This window comes from Macrotis lagotis, chromosome 1, assembly GCF_037893015.1.
Source record: "Macrotis lagotis isolate mMagLag1 chromosome 1, bilby.v1.9.chrom.fasta, whole genome shotgun sequence".
In the NCBI taxonomy this organism is placed as follows: Eukaryota; Metazoa; Chordata; class Mammalia; order Peramelemorphia; family Peramelidae; genus Macrotis; species Macrotis lagotis.
This window is the reverse complement of record NC_133658.1, coordinates 239644150-239663939: the sequence shown is the minus strand read 5'-3', so window position 1 is coordinate 239663939 and position 19790 is coordinate 239644150. Positions and strand designations below refer to the sequence as shown.

General features: G+C 39.3%; 1 protein-coding gene across 1 annotated transcript in view; it reads right to left on the bottom strand.

The window, feature by feature from the left end:
* Positions 1 to 19790, bottom strand: part of IFT172 (intraflagellar transport 172) — a 44107-nt gene that overhangs the window by 22171 nt on the left and 2146 nt on the right. The window contains exons 2-17 of the mRNA XM_074209825.1: positions 14807 to 14950; positions 14464 to 14576; positions 13952 to 13991; positions 13601 to 13666; positions 13185 to 13264; positions 12578 to 12665; positions 11827 to 12041; positions 11189 to 11312; positions 10752 to 10847; positions 5902 to 6063; positions 5448 to 5501; positions 5072 to 5175; positions 4574 to 4659; positions 2199 to 2311; positions 1064 to 1231; positions 97 to 233 (exon numbers count right to left, since the gene is read on the bottom strand). Of these exons, the coding sequence (XP_074065926.1) occupies positions 97 to 233; positions 1064 to 1231; positions 2199 to 2311; positions 4574 to 4659; positions 5072 to 5175; positions 5448 to 5501; positions 5902 to 6063; positions 10752 to 10847; positions 11189 to 11312; positions 11827 to 12041; positions 12578 to 12665; positions 13185 to 13264; positions 13601 to 13666; positions 13952 to 13991; positions 14464 to 14576; positions 14807 to 14950 (1790 nt within the window). The remainder of the gene's footprint in view (positions 1 to 96; positions 234 to 1063; positions 1232 to 2198; positions 2312 to 4573; positions 4660 to 5071; positions 5176 to 5447; positions 5502 to 5901; positions 6064 to 10751; positions 10848 to 11188; positions 11313 to 11826; positions 12042 to 12577; positions 12666 to 13184; positions 13265 to 13600; positions 13667 to 13951; positions 13992 to 14463; positions 14577 to 14806; positions 14951 to 19790) is intronic.

The following is a 19790-nucleotide window of genomic DNA, read 5'->3' as shown; positions in this document are numbered from 1 at the left end:
ATCTACTCTTCCTCAAAATTAGCAGTACCCAAACTGGGCTCTTCTTTTTGCTGATTTTTAACCTCTGCCTCCCTTTGCCCCATTCCATCCCCTCACCGGGTATAGTTGCCGTCATCAATGGCAGTTCCAAATTCGATAAGCCCTTCATCCAATGTATAGGCCACAGTCGTCACACCTTCGGTCACCATCACTTCTGTCTTTCCCCCACCCCGTTCCAGACTCACGACATCACCCTGTGGATTCCCCCCAGCCAGATTCTGGATTAGTATCTCTTCTTTGGCTTAATCTCCTATTAAGAGACTAGGCCCAACCTTGTCCACTCCCATTTTCTTTCACTCTTGAAGGAATTATATGGTAAAATGATTTTCCTGGATCCTATCCCAAAGCACAAAATTTCATCTGTCACACACTATTAAGTCCTTGGGCTAAAGGGGGAATCCAACATTCAAATCTACTGATGCCTAACAGTAATTGTGCCAATCAGCTCAACTAGATTTCAAACCCTAACCATATTGGTGGTTCCAAGATTACCCTGAAGGTATAAATCACGATACTCTCTACTCCTAACCTAATCTAGAATTCTTCAATTCTTCAATCTAGAATTTCTAATTAGGGAGGTGGGCAGTACTGAGGGAAGAGAGATCTGAGATGACATGGAATAAACTAGGATTCCACCAAATGAATCAGAATATCTAAGGAGGTAAATCTAGATATAATTCACCTGATAAAGTTTTTCTAAACTATACATGGACTCTCCAAATTGGCTTTGAAGAGCATCCTGTTGTGACACTGACTACTTTTTGCACCATGCTTCAGGTATCATATCTGGGATTCTTTAGGGGAATGGAGGAATTTTTATACATCTGGCCTCACTTAGAACTCACTTTCATTCAGGATCTTTCATGCTTCCCTAAGGTCCTCTCTATACCTCAGAAGAAAATCATGAAAATGATAACTAATGTGTACCAAAATATGAGATAACAATTCCCTAGAGCAACTGAATTAGTACAATGCTAGGCTGTCCCTGTCAAGCACTGCTGAACTTCTCCAGGCCCCAACATACCCTAATAGAAGACATGGTGACCCTCTCGGGTGCCTCAATGTTGTACCACACACACAGGCTGTTCCGGTTCTGAGCTACCAAGACATCGCTTCCTGGTACCCATTGTACATAGGAGCAGAAATTCAGTATCATCGTCTTGGAGCTGCTTTCAATGTCATACAAGTGCAACTGAGGAAAGAGTGGGTAGAGGAGAGAGAATCAGTAGAAGATGCAGAGAGGGTCTCCCCTAGTGAGAAAAGTAACTGATAAATAATTGAAGCTATTTAGTGAACATGTGAGGATGCATCTAATGAGGTATATATCACCCTCTCAATGCCCATGAGCTGAGTCTTTTAGTCCATTTTAATCTGAAATATTCTGGTTCTAGGAAATCAGGGAGCTATAAGGATATATGGTATGCATGCTCTTTAACATGGCACAGGCATCTTATGACCACTGATCTACTCCTTGGTAGCCCACACTGACAACAGGTCAGACCAACACTTCCTGAAATCTGATGCCTCCAGCATCACAACAGGTTCTGAGCTCTACACTACAGGATACATCAAAAGGTCTAACCTTTATGATCTTTCACTTAAATGAAAAATTAGCAGATTGTTTCTTTTCCCTCTAAGTATAACTTTGACATTAGGATGTTAACTACATTGAGAATCATCAGAAAAACCTTTTAGGCATAAGTTTACAAATTAATGAGTAACAAATGGGGAATTGTCTTAAAAGTTACTTTCACTATTGTAGGAATATTGGGACAGGGGTGGGTGAAAATCAGTTAGACAAAGAGATTAGGGCTTTCAAAGACAAGAAGTACCCAAATGACAAAAATCCCAAGAGAGTTAGTATGCACTGATGACTGACCCCCTTTCCCACATCTCCTTCTTGCCATTAGAATACAGTGCTGCAATGATAGCAATAGAGGGATGGCTAGTGATCACTCAGGCAACCTGTGCCAGCCTCTCCTGAGCCATCCACTGATGATTGGTTAGGGTAAAGAGGAAGCAAGAATAGCAAGATAGAGATATTATGGCCATGCTTGCCCTTTCATTCAAGAATTTCTAGCAACATCTTCATCATGTCCATCATAAACTGTGCCTGTGGCTACTGCCAAAGTGACCAGTACTGGAGCTCAGCATCTTACACGAAGTTTCCGGTCCCTGAAGAGCAATTTGTGTCCCGTCTCATTGAGTTCTAACCAGTCCACACGGCTGTCATGGCTGATGGTACCAATGTTGTAGCCACCAACCAAGTCCACTGCAAAATGGAGAAGAGGGGGGTCATGAGAGGCTTAGTGATAGCACAGGACCAATCACTGTGTACCAAGATAGTTTGTAAAAGGCTTCAAAGGCATGAGGTAGACCTTTCCCAAAGTATATCACAGGGTGAAGTGACATTATTTTGTTAGGAAATTTAAGATGTTGATTCTGTTCTCAAATTCCTGAGGTTGAGTTCATATCTTTAGTGAACCCAAAGAGTCCAGGCTAGTTCAAAGAATATAATTCCTATCTGGGATTCTTTAGGGGGAAGGCAACATTTTGTTTACATCTGGTCTCACTTAGAACTCTAAATCAGAAAAGGGCTGAACCAAAAGAGATCACATAGCTTGAATCTGTTCCAGACAAGACATAGCGTGACTCTAACATCAAAGGTGCTAGAAGACTGCTTTGAGACAAACCCAAGAGAAACCTCAGCTTAGTATTTGCCTCACTGATATACAATTTATAAATGAAATGTTACTCAAGTTTATGTTCATAAGAAATATTTGTTTGACCAATAAGCTTAACTGTATTGTTATTATATTAGAATTCAGGAAAGAGCAGAGATAGATGTAAGGAAGAAGGGGGAAAAAAAAAGTAGGACAAGAAAAACCAGGTGGGATCATTTATGAGTTGTGCAATCCCTGGCAAGTCATTTGGTCTCTATGGCCCTTAGTCTCTTCATTTTTAAATTGAGCACAGTAAGACTTCCACTGTATCCCTTATGGAACTGTTGTGTAGAAAACATTTTTATAAACTTTACAGTAAAACATTGCTTTAGTACAGCTAATATCATTCTGTCTGATGGCCCCATTCAGGCACAAACAGATGTGCTGTCTTATAATAGGAGAAGCAATAGAGACAATGGCATACACTGATCCTAACACTTCCACAAGAAAATTAGGGGGCCTCATCTCTCATTGACTTTCTACACATCCATTTGTAAGAATTCTGTGTTTCTTCTTCCTTAGAATGAATATAATCCCTGAGTTCTTTAACCCCACATGTGCAATTAGCTCTTGACACTCTGATGGCCTTCAAAGCTCTCAAGAGTATTAACATGTGAAATGAGAGGGGTGGACTAAATGGTTTATAAGTTCATTGAGCCCTAAAGATCACTCAAAATTAGATCTGTCCCAGAGTGAAATGGGCTGCCTTGGAAGGTGGAGGGTCCCCTCCTTCACTTGAGGTTCTCAGGCAGCCTAAGGAGTTCTTGGTCAGGTATGTTGTGGAGGAGAGTTTAGATCAGATTAGATATCCCTTACAACTCTAAAATCCAGTGAGTCTCTGGAACTTTTATTTCGGGATAAACTAGCAGCATGGAGCCTGAGTGAAGTTAATCAGGGTTTGGAGGGGATGGGAAAGGCTATGGCATTTAGGGCCAGAAGTTAAGATGGCAAAGAACTTTGCAGGGTTGTTAGGTCTCCCTCAGTGGAGTCACAATCATATTCTTTCTCCTTATATACTATTAGTTCCTGCCTTTTGTTATGTAAATCTTTAGGCTAAAGACTAATTGATGATTAATTGAGAGAAAAAGACTCAGTTAATGAAGTATCCTTTATATACTTCACTTGAAGGTAAGCTGGAGGGTGCAGGGGATAGAATGCTGGAGGTGGAGTGAGGAAGACTTCTTTTCATGAGTTCAAATCTGACCTCAGACACTTCCTAGCCCCTGGCAAGTCACTTAACGCTGTTTGTCTCATTTTCCTCATTTTTAAAATGAACTAGAAAAAAAAAATAGTAAACCACTCCAGTATCTTTGCCAACCATCCCCCTCCCCCCACAAAAAACTAACAAAACAAAAAAACTCAAATGGGGTCATGAAGAGTAGAACAAGGTTGAACAACAACATACTTTATTTGGAGATGGAGGTGGGGCAGTTCTAGACCTGTGATTTCCTTAATATATGGAAATTACTGATGAGGAATTTTTTTTCTAGGAATGTAAATTTAAAGTTACAACCAATGTGGGCTAGAGGTTCATCTTTGAACCCAGGTCTTCCAGACTCTGAATCTGATTCTCTTTCCGTTATATCATGATGCCTGAGATGCAGATGTGTATTGAGTTAACAGTACATTAGAACAGACTATATTGATAAGAATAATTCATAATGATTTAAGTGTTTAGTGTTTTAATGTTTGAAAGATAGGTAATTTAAAGTATTATTATTCCATTTTACAGATAAAAGACCTTGGGTCCTGAGTAGTTAAGTATAATATGAATGCACAGCATGTCTATTTGATTTGTGAAATGCTCTTACCAATTGCAATGGTCTTAATGTCTATGAGATAAGCTAGCTTCTTGTTCTCTTCCATTCCCCGCTGACGTCTCTCATTGATACGAACACTTCAAGGAAAGTAATAGGGTACAAATAAAGTTAGGTTCTTGGCATCTTAAGTGTAGATTTTTCCTTTTTTGCTCAGATCTGTGACTTCAGTGGGGTAGGGAGCTTTAGGTAAGGAACTTTCTTTACAATGAACATCTACACCTTCTTCTCAGCAACATACAATCAAATGGAATTGCCTAAGAAGTGAAATAACTTGCCCAGAATCATAAAACCAATATATGTTACAAGGACTTGAACTAAAGTTCTCCTCACTCCAAGGTCAGCTTTTTAAGTGAAATCCCAAATGCTTGCTTTCTCAGTCTCTTTAAGTTTCTGTAGGGGGGTATATCTAGGTATTGGTTCCACTTGAAATCACAAGCCAGGCTGAAAGTCATCTCTGACAAGGTGGGGTGGGGGGCCTCTGGATCTTACCTGATGAGGTGGGGGTTCATGAACTCAGTGCGCACAGAGCCCAGGATGTCATTATTCCCATACTCCACCAGAGTCAGTTCCCCAGCATTGAAAATCATGCAGACCTAGAGAAGATTGATACAAACATATTAACCAAGATTTCATTTCAGAAAGAAAAAAACAGTGGCATGTGGCATCCTTAAGCACTGATTCACACACTGAGAAGCTCATAATTTTCTCTTTGCTTCACTCTTCTACTTAACCAGCTCTCTCCTCCACCATTATCTTCTCTATTCAATGCCAGGTCTCTCAAGTCAGAAGTGAGAGAGACTGTAAAAGACTGGATAATAAAAGGATTGGTGAGCCATAAAAGGTCCATAAATTCAGCTTCACTCACATTCTCATTTTCAAAGAAATACTTCTCGTTGCCACCGGATCCTTGCCAAGCCACCTGCAATAAGGAAAGATAAAAAGAGTAAGATATGAATCCAAGAGTTTTGGGAGGGGAGAAGTGAAGAAGAAAATGATAGAAGAGAGTCAGAAGATCAATAGTAGGCATCACACAATGAGGCTGTAGGGACAGCTCTTGTTCTGCTCCCTTAGTTTCTCTCTCCTCTATCCTATAAACGTCTCCAAGGAGTCCAAAGATCTCTTTGTCCCAGGCCCCTGAGTCTTCTGGGTCCCTGCACCATATTTTTAATACTGAAATGATTAAAACCAGTTCACCTAGTATTAAAATATCTAGGGTTCCTACACACTTTTCCCCACCTTCTATTCCTCAGCATTCTGAGGAATGTATTCCTATTATCCATCCAAGATAGCCCTCCAACTCCAACATCCTTGGTCCCTACCTCACTGAGCCGATTGGTGTTCAGGTCCCCAAGCAGCAATGTGTCTGAGGTGTGGGCCACCAGATATCTCTCCTTGCCCAAGATCTTCACTTCCTCTACCTCATACCCATAGTGAGATTTGAGGACCACACGAGTACCCGACGAAAGATTCTTCACAATCACCTAGGGAAGAAGGTACAGAGAACCATGACATGGAATGTTAAGAGTTAAAGAGGTCTTAGAGATTATCTAGTTTAACTCCTCCATTTTATGAATGGAGAAACTAAGGTCCAAAAGAATGAAGTGATTTAACTTAAAACCACACAGTACAAAGTAGCAGAGCTGGAATCTGAACACAGGTTTTCTATCAGCATTAAGTCAGTAACCTTCACATTATACCCCACTGACTCTCAAATATTTCATCTTAGGAGAGCAGTCATCATCCCGAACCCTACCCCTCTTTTTTCTTTTATTTTGTTATTTGCAAGGCAATGGGGTTAAGTGACTTGCCCAAGGTCATAACAGGTAATTATTAAGTGTCTGAGGCCAGATTTGAAATCAGTTCCTCCCGACTCCAGTGCTCTATCCATTATGCCACCTAGCTGTCCCCCATCTTCTTACTCATCCTGACTTCTCCATAACCACAGAATAGAGATGGTATTAATTTAATGGAGAATTGGGAATAAGGTGTGTGGAGGAGAATGTGAAGGGAGCAGGAGGCTGATGGTGCAACATATCAGCTTGCATAAATGTTTGTTTCTTTTCCTCTTTCCCTCTTAACTATCTATAATCTGACTTCAAATCATCATTCAAGCAAAACTGCTCCTCAAAGTTACTAACAATTTCCTTAACTGCCAAATCTAGTGACGTTTTTTCTCCATCCTAATCCTACTTAAACTCTATGCATTTTTTTGACAGTTTATCATTTTGTCACCCTTGATATTCTCTTCTCTCTAGGTTTTTGAAACACCATTCTTTCCTGGTTCTCCTCCTATCTGTCTGACAGCTTCTTTTCTGTCTCCTTTGCTAGATCTTCATCCTGGCCATCACCACTAACAGTGAGTTTCCCATACAATCCTCTTTTTTTCTCCTTCTATACTTGGTAATCTTATCAGCTCTCATGGACTCAATAGTCATTTCTAAACTGATGATTTGATCATTTATTTAGACTTAGAATTTATTTAGACTTAACCTCTCTGCTGATCTCTAGTCTCACTGACTACTACACATCCTGATTTAGATTTCCCAGACATCTTAAGTTCAACATCACCAAAACAGAACTCACTTTTCTCTCAAAATTTATCCCCAGGGAGGCTAGGTGGCACAGTGGATAGAGTACCAGCCCTGGAGTCAGGAGTACCTGAGTTCAAATGTGGCCTCAGACACTTAATAATTACCTGTGTGGCCTTGGGCAAGCCACTTAACCCCATTTGCCTTGCAAAAACCTAAAAAAAAATTCATCCCCTATTCCAAATTTCTCTATTATGCTGAGGGCACCACCAAGTCACACAGACTCTCAACCTAGGTTCATCTTCAACTCCTTATTCTTTCTCACCTCCCATTTCCAATCTGTTGCCAAGGCCTGTCCATTTTACCTTTGTAATTTCTTTTATATCTATATCTATATCTATATCTATCTATCTATCTATATATATATATATATCTACTTCTCTTCTTGGACAGCTACCACTTGGTGCAGATCATCATCATCTCATACCAAGACTCTTGCAAAAGCCTGCTAGTTGGTCTGCCTGCCACAAGTCTCTCCCTACTCTAGCCATCTTCCACTCAGCTATCAGTAATTTTCCTAAAGAACAGGTCTGAATTCCCTATCACCTCCAAGATCAAAATAAAAGTCCCATTTAACATTTAAAACTCTTCATAATTTGTCCCTGTTCCATTTTCTAGTTTTCTTACACACTCCTCTTTGAACCAGTAACTCTCCGATCCAGTAACACTGATTTATTTGCTGTTTCTTGAACAAGAGAAATTTCATCTTTCTCAACTCTGGGTCCCCATGTCTGGAATGTTTTCCTTCTTCATCTCTAATTCCTGGCTTCCTTGGTTTTCTTCAAATCTCAGATAAAAATCACACTTTTTATAAGAAACAGTTTCTGATCTATCTTAACTCTGGTGCCTTGCCTCTTGTTTAATCTCCAATTTTTGTAATAGGAAAGAACTGGTTAGAGAGGCAGTGCAGCACAGTGGATAGAAAGCCAGTTATACAATAAGAGAGATCTCTGTCACATTCTGACTGTGGCTGCTGGACAAATGACCTTTCCCAAGGTACTCTGGGTTAACTCTCTAAAGCTATCAGTGTTAGTCATTCTGCAGGAACTGAATTGCATTGGTAGAAAAGTGGTTGAAAAAACAAAACAAAACAAAAAATCCTGGAAACAGAATATCTACTAATTGGAGAATGGTGAAACAAAATGTGGTACAAGAATGCCCTGCAACATTATCGTGCCATAAAAAATAGAGATTATGAAGAGCTTTGAGTTACATGGGGAGATTTCTAAGAATGATATGGAATATAGCAAACAGAAAGAGAAAAACAAAATAGTGATTATAATAACATAAAACAACAACAACAACAGCAATAAATACTGTGTAATGGTAATGAGCAAGTTTGACACTGCAGAAGAGTTAAGTAAATTCACCTTTTTCCCTTCTTTGCATAGGTGGGGGACTGTGATTGTGAAATATTGCCTATAAGGCAGAGAAGGTTGATGTATGTGTGTTGGTTTTGTCGAACTTTTTGTTGTTGTTGTTGTAAGAGACGGCTCACCAGATAACTAAGGGAAAGGGAATATATTTGGAACTGAATCTGATGACCTGGAGGCTGCTGAGGAGCATGGAACCTCTAGCTCTACTTGGACTCAAGCCTTGCCTGCTTGCTTCTCAGCTTGTCCCTGACTAGTCTTGGACCTGGCACTCTTTCAGCTCTTTGGACTGCTGGGAGAAAAATTCCTTGATAGGTTAGCCCCAACCAGAGAATCAAATCCTATCTGATTGCTTTTGTGCCCCCTGGAAAGGATTAAGAGCTTTAAGTTTCTGTCTGGTCCTTGACCAGTAGAGGAAACTACTAAGCTTAGCACTAGGACCTGCCCTTCAGCTCTGGATATACTCAAGAAATAAGATACCAAACTGGACCTGAAATCAGTCTCTAATCCTGGTCATCTGGCCTTCGGGACTTGAATAGCTCAAAGAAGCAAAAGCTAGAAAGGGAAGGGCCCTCCCTAGGTGGTGAGTCAGTTCTAGGGGTGGGAGGTGAGGAAAAGAAAGAGTCTAGCTGAGGAAAAAATGGAAACAAGACCTGGACTTTCTGCCTAATCTGAGGTCCTGGCCTTTTTAGCCTGGGAAGATGAGGGACTGAGAGTCTGAACCCTGGGTTACCCCCTCCCAGGACTCAGGGCCATCCATGCCTGCCTACCTGTCTTTCTGGGTGCTTGACTCTTGACCCTCTGCATCTCTGGTCTAACTTTGAACTGCCAGGTCATCTTGGTTAGTTAGAGCCAAGTAGTACCCTGGAGTCACAATATAGGGAAGAAATATAACCCTCTCTTAATTCCCCATCCCCTATTTCCCTCTGTAACATGGTTCTCTCCACCCACAAGGTAAGAGGAATCAATTCCAATGAATCTGAGTGCAGGTTTCATCTCAGGATTGCTATAAAGGAAAAATGAGATAGACAATATTTATAAAGTACTTTACAAAACTTAAAGTACTATATAAATGCTAGCTGCTTACTAGACTCTCTCAACTCTTTTTTTTTTTTTTTAGGTTTTTGCAAGGCAAATGGGGTTAAGTAGTTTGCCCAAGGCCACACAGCTAGGTAATTACTAAGTGTCTGAGGCCTTTGAACTCAGGTACTCCTGACTCCAGGGCTGCTGCTCTATCCACTGCACCACCTAGCCACCCTAGCTGCTTATTATAAATTAACTATTAATAAAAGCAAGATATCAATAAAAATTAGTTTTAAAGGCCAGCAATTGACAGAGAACTGACTTTGGAGTCAGGAAGTCCTAGGTTCAAATTCTGCCTTTGAAATATACTGACTGTGGTTCTGGGCAAGAATTTTAACTTCTCAGTCTTACAGGCAGCTCTCTAACTTTTTCAGTTGCAGAAGAAGTTCTTAACTGCATTGGTAGAGGGAATTTCTTTACCCAAAATGCCCTATTCTAATGAAATCACAGGTTTTGTCCCTTCCCAAAAAAAGTTTTTAAAAATTAGCATACTCTATGACAACATAGTAGAGTGGAAGCAGAGCTGGAAGAGGTGTCAGGGGACCTACATCTGAAATCTCAGCTTTGTAGTCATTGGCATTTCATCTAAGTCTGTGGCTCATTTTTTTTTTTTTGCAAGGCAAATGGGGTTAAGTGGCTTGCCCAAGGCCACATAGCTAGGTGATTACTAAGTGTCTGAGACTGGATTTCAACCCAGGTACTCCTGACTCCAGAGCTGGTGCTTTATCCACTATACCACCTAGCTGCCCCTGTGGCTCATCTTAATAAGGGATAATAATACTTGTACTACTTCTCTTACGAAGGTGTAAGAAAAATGCTTGTAAACCTTAACATAGCACATGAGCATGAATTATCTTCTTCCCTAAGATAGTTCACAATCAAAACAATTTCAGACTAAAAAAAAAGGACTGAGAGTCTCTAGAGCTCAGTTTAAAGGATCTGATGTCTCTTCTCAAAAAAGAATGAAATGTGGCTTGAAAGAAGAGAACTACCTTGAGGTTCTGCCTGCAGCATGATGAAAATAGTTATCCCTGGATATAACAACAATATACTTTGGGGGGGGGAATAGAACAAAGCTGGGTGACTCATGGTAAAGCCTGGATGGGTGCATTATGTCCTACTTACCTGGCTGGGTCCTACATATGTCAACTCAAACTTGTTCTTGTAAATGCTTCTTCGGAGGCAGCAGTCAAACTGTTCTACCCCACCACACAGTGTACCCTGTGAGAAAAGAATTTAGAAAGTGTTGAGGCAGAATTATTTATCAGGGAGAAGAATCTGGGGACACAGAGAACATTTGGAAGAGAGCTGGCACTAAAACTTACAAAGAAGCAGGACATTACAAACTGGTGAGACATTGGTAAAGGATTAGCATCTTCCTAGTAACCTCTAAACAGAGAAATTTTAATTTCTCCTCCCTATTTCCAGGTTCTGGATTAGTAGAATGTGGTCAAAAGAAGGAATAGTTACTGGTGGAGTGAAGTAAACATCCTTAGGGAAAGAGAAGATTTTCCTAGGAAAGGGAAAAGTTTTTGTCAGGAAGAGGGTTCTAGGTAACATACCGCACAAAGTCGGGAACCATCCCGCTTCCAGGCTAAGGCAGTGACTGTGTATAGGTTGGCAATCTCTTTGGGTTTTGCCTCCTCCCAAATGCTACGTCGAGGGCTCCAGTTCAGCACCCGAAGTCTAGGGATTTAAGGACACAAACTTTATGACTTGTAGAAGGAATGGAGGGATATAGAGAAGTAGAGTGGGGTGTGGTACAATGGGAAAAAATGTTTTTTCTTCAATGGTGAGGAAAAAGGTCAATAAGAGAGAGAGAGGAAAGAGAAGTAGGAGAGAGAACAAAGACTTCAAGGTGACTTGGGAAGCGGACAAAAGATTCATGATTAGAGAAGCTGTGGAAAGGAAGGTTAAGGTTAAGAAGAGAGGTAGTGAAATGAGTTTTTAAAGACAGAGAAATGGGTTAAAAACTGAACAAAAGGAAGATGGAAAAAATCATTTAGGAAAAGAGGTACATAGACAAAAAGGAATGAAAAAAGATAGAAAAACAGAAAAGACAAAAATAGGAAGTCAAAAGCCAAGGAGATTAAAGAAGAGAGAATGAGAAGAAACTAAAATAAGCACAGAGAAAGATGGGGCAAGATTATGGGAAGTCTCCCAAAGTTTCTGCAACTGTTCATTCATTTTCCTGTCCCACCTGTCATAACTTCCCAGCACAACAGCTTGACCTCCAGGACTAGCTGCAGCTGTGGTGAATTCACGCTCCTGAGGGTCACGGCTATAATCAAAAGTTTGCAATACATGGCCTTCTTTCCCATAAGCCACAATTCTTCGGTCACAGCCAGCAGCCACAATACTATTAGATGCCCAAGCCAAGGCATAGGGTGGACATGGATGACTGACCAATTTCCCCTAGAATAGGAATGGAGGAAGTCTGGCAAGCAGTTACATTGACGTTGTTTTCTTTAAAAACAAAAATTCCTTTTTTCATCACTTCCTTCACATTTACTTTGCTTATGCTCTACCTACAGAATTTATTCCTTTAACATGAGAGATGTTACTTACACAACCAAATCTCCTTGAGGAAGACAATACCTCCCCACAAAGTGAACAATCCAAGAGGCAGTTAGCCCCAATACATACAAACTAGTTTGAGGGAGGCCTACTCTTATAAACTGATATCAAACAAAATTAGTTTTTAAGTCCTAACAGTGAGACCACGCATACTGCTCAACATGCTATGACTAGACCCACAGCCACACAATCCACTTTCCCCAAAGTCTTTATTTCATTCTAGCCTCCAGCATTCTCCAGGTACCATTCTCTAAAAAATCTCAACTTCTATAATGCTTATGCCTATTGTTTCCTTCTTCCTATGAAGTTCCAAGCCACTATTCACCTTCACTCTCTAAACACCATGATTTTCAAGGATCCCTTTTCCTACATACCTGTGATTCCCCAGAGCCTTCATCATCAAAGAAATATCGGACAATGGTGCCATCAGCATGACCAGAAAGAATTCCTTTCCCAGAGACACTGGAAAATCACGAGAAAAAGTAGATATTAAGAAAATAAAGTAATATTAATTGGCATTTATAGAGTCTTTAAAGGCTTAGAAAGTGCTCTATCTATATCCACTATCTCATTTGTACTTAATAACCTTATAATATAGGTATGACATCAATTTTTATCTCTATTTACAAAGCAGATCAATTTGTAGGGTTACAACTCATAAATGTCAGGATTAGGATTCAACCTGAGTTTTTACCTGACTCCAAGTCCAAAGTTTTTCCCTCACACTACACTGCCTCATCTAAGGTACTCAATCCCAGCAAATAAATGCCCCCCCCTTTTAAAAAAGATTTTATTTATTTTGAGTTTTACAATTTTCCCCCATTCTTGCTTCCCTCCCCCTACCCCCCAAATATCCTTTTACTCTCAAATCTTCTCTCCAACTTATGATTCCCTCCATCCCTCATACATATCCCTCAAAATTCACCCACTCCCAACATTCTTATGTCCCTCCAATCCCTGGCAGCACTCTGCTTTACTTACTTCGATGTTAGTGACACCACATAAGAATCTGTCCCATAGATGGTAGATGATTTATTCGTTTTAGTATTTGCTAAACGAACCTGAAAAAGAAAGTAAGAAGCCAGATGAATTCTTTTTTTTCTCCTTAACCTGAAGAAAGACAGCAAAGAGAGATTACATTCTGAACATACTCAAGATTTAAGAACAGGGAAAGAAAGCTAAGACTAAAATAGTCTAAGCCTTTATTCCCTTCCAGTAAAATTAAACTCAGGTGCTGGGAAAGATTATAAAAGCTTTTCTCAATTCCACTGGCATTTGGCATCAATTTGGTTTGAATAAGGTCAGTCACTTTACCTTTATAAAATAAATACTATGAGATCTAATCCTAAGGCAGTAGAGGACCTGTTGACCACCTCTTCTATGTTTCCCCTTTTTACCTTTCCTTCAGCCAGCCCAAAAACAATGATGTATTCTGCTGGCCACTGTAAACAAGTAACAGCACTCTATAAGGAAGAAAAAGAACAAAAAAAAAGTTTTGTGGAATTAGCATTGCTAATAACTATCAAAAGCAATCAATAAAGAAGCACTATTTTGGTCTTTCATATGGAAAGACACAACTGAGCTCAAAAAGAGATAACACACAAGGATGAAAAGCAAGACTGCTATCTCCTGAGCAACAGAAAGGGTTAGCACCAGATGTCAGATTAAGGAACTCTTAGAGAGTCAGATATTTTGATAAAAACTTGTATGTTCCAATAAAGTCAACCTGAGGGGATATAATACTTTACCGTCTGGATGAATTTGTTGCAGATCACTTTCTTGTCACCCCTGCCCCCAAAAAGAAAAAAAAAGGTATCAAAAGCAGAATCAATTTGCTAAAATTAAATCTTAAGGGAAGTATCAAGAAAAGTCTTCAATAAGGAGCAGCAGGGGGAAAAACTACCTCTTCAGGTCCATTTGTATTTCTACCCATAGAGGCTCCATGGGAATATTGGGCAGAAGCCTATATGGGATTTTTAATGGCCATGGCTTTGTGAACAATATAAAACTTCAATGACACTGTTAATATCTCAGTCACTAAGGAGAGATATAGAGCTGCTGTTTCATTTATGTGACACTGACTCTTTTAGGAATGGGACTGGGAAAGTGCAATGACAGAAGCACCAATATCAAGGTAAAACATGCCTTTATATTTTGGCCAGGTCTTAATATCTTATCTTTAGAACCTTCTCCCCAGGATGTCATTTTCCTTTCACTTCTTATATCTTCCCAGTCACCCTTTCACTATCTCTAGCCTTACCAATCTTCTCCAATCTTGTATACATAGATGATGTTGTCAGTCTGTCCTATGGCAATCTTAGTGGAATCAGGAGAGAAAGCCATGCCCTTCACCACATAGCTCTTTCTACCATACTAAGGGAGAGAAAAGGGAATGCAAGAATATTAGGAAAAAATTTTTTTTTAAAAGGTTATATGATTATACTGATATTAAGAGCAATTTGAAAGGGAAAAGGGAAATGGATGGAATAAGAGAGTGATAAGTCATTTCTTGTGACTTAAATCTAGAGAGAGAGTGCTGAAAAGTTTCCATTGTCCTCAGGATTCATGGTAGAGGCCAAGGCAGAAGTAGTTTCTTTCTTCACCTTCATATCAGCTGGTTTGGTGGAAAATTTATCTCTCCGTTCCCCATGCTCATCATACAACAACACCACACGGTCAACTGTACAGACAGCAAATTTGGCGTTGTTCTGGGACCAAGCCATGCAGGTCACCTTTGCAGCCCCATCCTGTTGGGGGAAAAGGTAAATTTTAAAAATTAAAAAGAAAATTTTACTTTAGCTACTATGGAGAATAATAGTATTCAAGTATATAAATAAAAGCATAAGAAACTTAGATAATAAGACACATGTACATGTAAGATGGACCAAATAATTTTTAATTTATTTTCTGCATGTATTTACTTTTGACCATATATCCCCTCAGTAGAATGGGATGTAACTGAGAACAGGGACTATCTCACTTCTGAATTTGCATTCCCAGCACTTCAAACAGTCCCTAACTCACAGAAGGCATTTTCTTGACTTTTTTATACCTTTCTTATAGGGCCTTCCCATTTTCACACTATGGTCTGGGCTCAAATGATCTTTATAGGGAATCTTTTGTCTACATAATGCTGATTCTTACCTTTTAAAAATTAAATCTATGATTTCATTTGTGTAGGAAATAACTCTCTGTTGATACTATTCAGCATATTATCATGTTGGAGTTTCCTGGGGCATTTAGATGTTAAATGACAAGGCCGACATCTGTCAAAGATGGAACATCTTGATCAGAGGCATTTCCATCCTCCATCTAAATGCTTTTCCTTATCTCCTTGCTAAATTGTCAATTCCTAGAGGATAATAATTGTGCATTATTTTTCTTAGTGGCTCATGGGAGTCACTGGAACTTCTGTATTTCCCCCAAAATAAGACTGGGTCTTATAGTGATTTTTGCTCCAAAAGACATAAGGTTTATTTTCTGAGAATGTCTGGAGATGGGCAGCATTCTTGCGGGAATCATTATTTGAACTATTCTTTTTCTCTGAAAGGAAGTTCTTCATATCTTGAGCTGAATCCCAGACTAGCAGCCCTCTTTGGCCACCTTGAAAAATAAGTGGCAGCATTAAATCAACTCACTTCTTTACAGTTGCTTGTCTGTACCAGTTATTTTGATTTCAAGAACATACATGCCTGAAAGATGTTCAATCTCATCTTTCTTGTCCTTAGTGATGATTAGAGGTGGAGCTTCATGCACTGTGTCTTTACTTAGATTCATCATTTGAGTTCATCTGTTTAACAGACGTTTACCTCTCCTCCAAAGGTGTACACTTGGGTATTTACACTTAATTACATTTTATATTATCATTTATTTTTAAGTATTAATGCCAATAACATAGCTATATTTAATTACACATTAATATCATTATCTTATAATTCAATATATCTGTTGTGTGTTGTAGCAGACATACTCAATGTGTTCATCTGGCTGATGATATTAATTAGGGCTTAGCTCTACTATCTTATTCACATCACTTACTCTCTGAGTCTCAGAAAAAAGAACTCTCTAAGATGTTAACTTATAAACAAGGTGTCATTTGCTCCAGTGGAGAAAGTTCTCATTCCGACCTTATCACAGATCATTTTAGAAAATCAACACAGTATCTTGCTAATAAATACTTAATCAGTATTGATTGAATTAAACTAAGAATCCTGTGCATTATCTTTTGCCATATTTATCTGCTCTTCTTTGTACCCAAATTGGATAGGAAAACTAGGATGGACTGCATTTGAGAAACTCCATACTGCTTTCAGTAATTCCAAGCTATTTGCTGTTGCAAAAGCCTATTTTTAAAACTCCAATATCCTCTTTTTTAAAAAAATTTAAGGCAATGGGGTCAAGTGACCTGCCCAAGGTCATACAGCAAGGCAATTACTAAGTGTTTGAGGCTGAATTTGAACTCAAGTCCTCTAACTCCAGGGCCAATGCTCTATCCACAGTGCCACCCAGCTGTCCCTCCAATATTCTCTTGATGATGTTCTATTGACTATAAAGCATGGAACACCACCAAACAGCAATAGAAAAGCTGCCTGGGGAGGGAGGTTTAAGTTAAGCTATGGCTTATTATCAGACCTGATTTTGATGCCACTGAAATTCTACTCTGAAACCCCAAAGTGGTATGAAAATAATCCTGTGTTCTCAAAAGCTAAACAATAGGGGTGTAAGCTCTGTCTGATTCTAACAAGCTAGAAAATTTCCAAGTATAGGTTTAGTTATGGATGAATTTAGATAATAAAAATAAACTTGATGAATTCAAGTTATTTGACTCAGATGAACTAGGGTCTTTCACTAACTTTGTGTCCTGAAAGAATTGAAGATATGATCAGATATCAATAATATCTGAAAGATTATGAAAAACAGGATAGACCTCTCCTAAAGAAGAGCAAATCTTTTCCTGAGTCTCAGAAAGAGGAGAGAACAAATTATGTGCCACCCTGACTCTCTTGGCAAAGGACCTCATAATTAATTGAAAAAAGTGAGCAGCTCTTTCTTCTCTTTTTCATCTCACATCAATCAGATCTCTTCCTTCACTATTTCCTCCCTCCCTGCTGCCCACCTCACATGAAAAGATGGCCCTTTTCTTGCCAAGGCAAACACTTCTGCATACATCCTTGAATCCCTTTCCCTCCCATCTTCTATAGCATATTACTCCATATATTGATCCCATTCCTTCTATAGCTTTCATTCTGTCCCTACCTATTGCCTATAAACACATCTATTTCCCCTACCTTTGAAAAAAAAAATCCCTTGACCATCCTAGCCTAATACCATGAGGTATTATTCTATATCTCTCTCCTTCTCTTTCTGTCTAAATTCTTGAGAAAGATGTCTACACTAGGTTTCTCCACTTTTCCTCCTCTTGCTTGCTTCTACAGTCTGCAATAAGGCTTCCATTCTCCTTATTCAACTGAAACTGAAACTCTCCTCCAAAGTTACCAATGATTTTTTTTTCTGGCAAGGCAATAGAGGTTAAGTGGCTTGCTTCTCTCCCCACCTCCCCAATCACACAGTTAATATGTGTCAAATATCTATAGCTGAATTTGAACTCAGATCCTTCTGACTACAAGGCCTGTGCTCTATTCACTGAACCACCTAGTTGTCCCTCAATGATCTAATTGACAAACCTAATGATCTTTTCTTAGTCCTCATCTTTATCTCACTATAATCTTTCATACTGTCCATCATCCTCTTCTGGTTACAGAAGAGGTGACCTCTCCAGGTTTTTGTGCCATTGCTTTCTCCTGACTCTCTTTCTACCTGCCTGACTGCTCCTTCTCAGTCTTGTAAGTTGGATCTTCTTCTAGATCATATCCTCTATTGAGGATTTTCCCTAAGGCTTTGTCCAGCTCCCTCATTTCTTCTTCTACGTTATCTCATTAGGTGTTCTTATCAGCTACTAGACTCACTTATGCAAATATAATATATTCAGCCCAAATTTTTCTCCTGTGGCTTGCATCAATGATTTACCTTTTGGACACAGCAATCAGAACAAGTTATACTGTCCTCAGGGACCCTACTCCTTCTTGACCAAAAACATACCCCTTCACCCTTGAACTGTGTGTGACTCAGAGGTGGGTATAGGTAATGGAGTTGCCAAAGAGCATCTGGTCCTGCATCAGTCCTAGCACAAGGATCCCCTGGAATCTCTTTCTGACCAGTAATCAAATCTCCTTACTGTCTCTTGCTTGAGAACTCCCCAAATTATTGCTGCTTCTGTTATCACCACTACCCAATCCTACCACTGGTGTTGCATCCACATGGGCTCCAATTTAGCCCCTACACCCATATCACAGATCTCTTCTTTCAACATCCTAAGGTCCTATCCTGATCTTTTTCTGGTGCTCCCATTCCAGAATTTGATTTGAGGTGTTAATTTTATAGTTGTTTGGAGGGGGAAATGTTGGGAGAATTTAGCTGAATACTTCTATTCTACTGTGGTGACTGTACCCCAAAAAGTCTCTCTGAATTTCATTATTATTAGTTTCAATCCAATGTTATAACCTGGAATATAGATTAAGGAGAGATAATTTAAGAATTATTGGATTACCTAAAAGCCATGATCAAAGAAAGAGGCTAGAAATCATATTTCAAGAAATTATCAAGGACAACTGCCCCAATATCCTAGAGCCAAAGTATAAAATAGAAATTGAAAGAAACTGATTACCACTTTTGAAAGAGATTCCCCAAATGACAACTCTCAGGAATATTATAGCCAAATTCGAGAGTCTCCAGGTCAGGGCAATCGTAAAGATGAAATTCAATGGGAATATAAATATGTATTGCACTTGGGTACAAAAAAATCAACTTCACAAATACAATATGAGGGAGACATGACGAGATGCCAATTGCTCTGATAAAGAGTAAGCGATTTTAAGGACCTGCAAAGTGTGATATGGTAGCAAAAAAAGCTAGTTCCATATTGTGTTGAATGAAGAGATATATAATACACAGGATTAAGAATAGTCTATAGGTACTCTAACTAAACAGTCATCATCCGGAATATTTATTGTGTTCATTTCTAGGCATCATAGTGTAAGAGTACTGATAAGCTAGAGTGAAGGAAAGAAGGGTGCCCAGGATGTGAAAGATCCTGAATCTATGACAAATGAGAATTGGTTAAAGGAACTGGACATGTCTTATTTTGAGAAGAGAGGAAATATAAAATATCTTCAAATTTCTGAAAGTCAGTCATGTGGAAAAGGCATTTTTTTGTTTTTCTGTTTAATCCAAGATGGTAGATTCAGAAGGAATAAGTGGAAGTTGCAAAAAGGACCTTTTGAGTTTGCTGTGAGCAAACTAATTTAGAGAGCCATCTCAAAGTAAGCTGAGCTGCCTCCAGGAGTCCTCAGGGCTCTTCAAACAGAAGCTGCATGACTATATATCAAATATATTCTAGTGGAAATTCCTTTAGCATATGAATTGGACTAGAAGGTTGCTGAGGTCCCTTCCAACTCTCAAATTCTATAATCCTAAGGCCCAGCCTAATTAAATTCAGAAAGACTTACTGATAGGTTGGTTATAGCAATT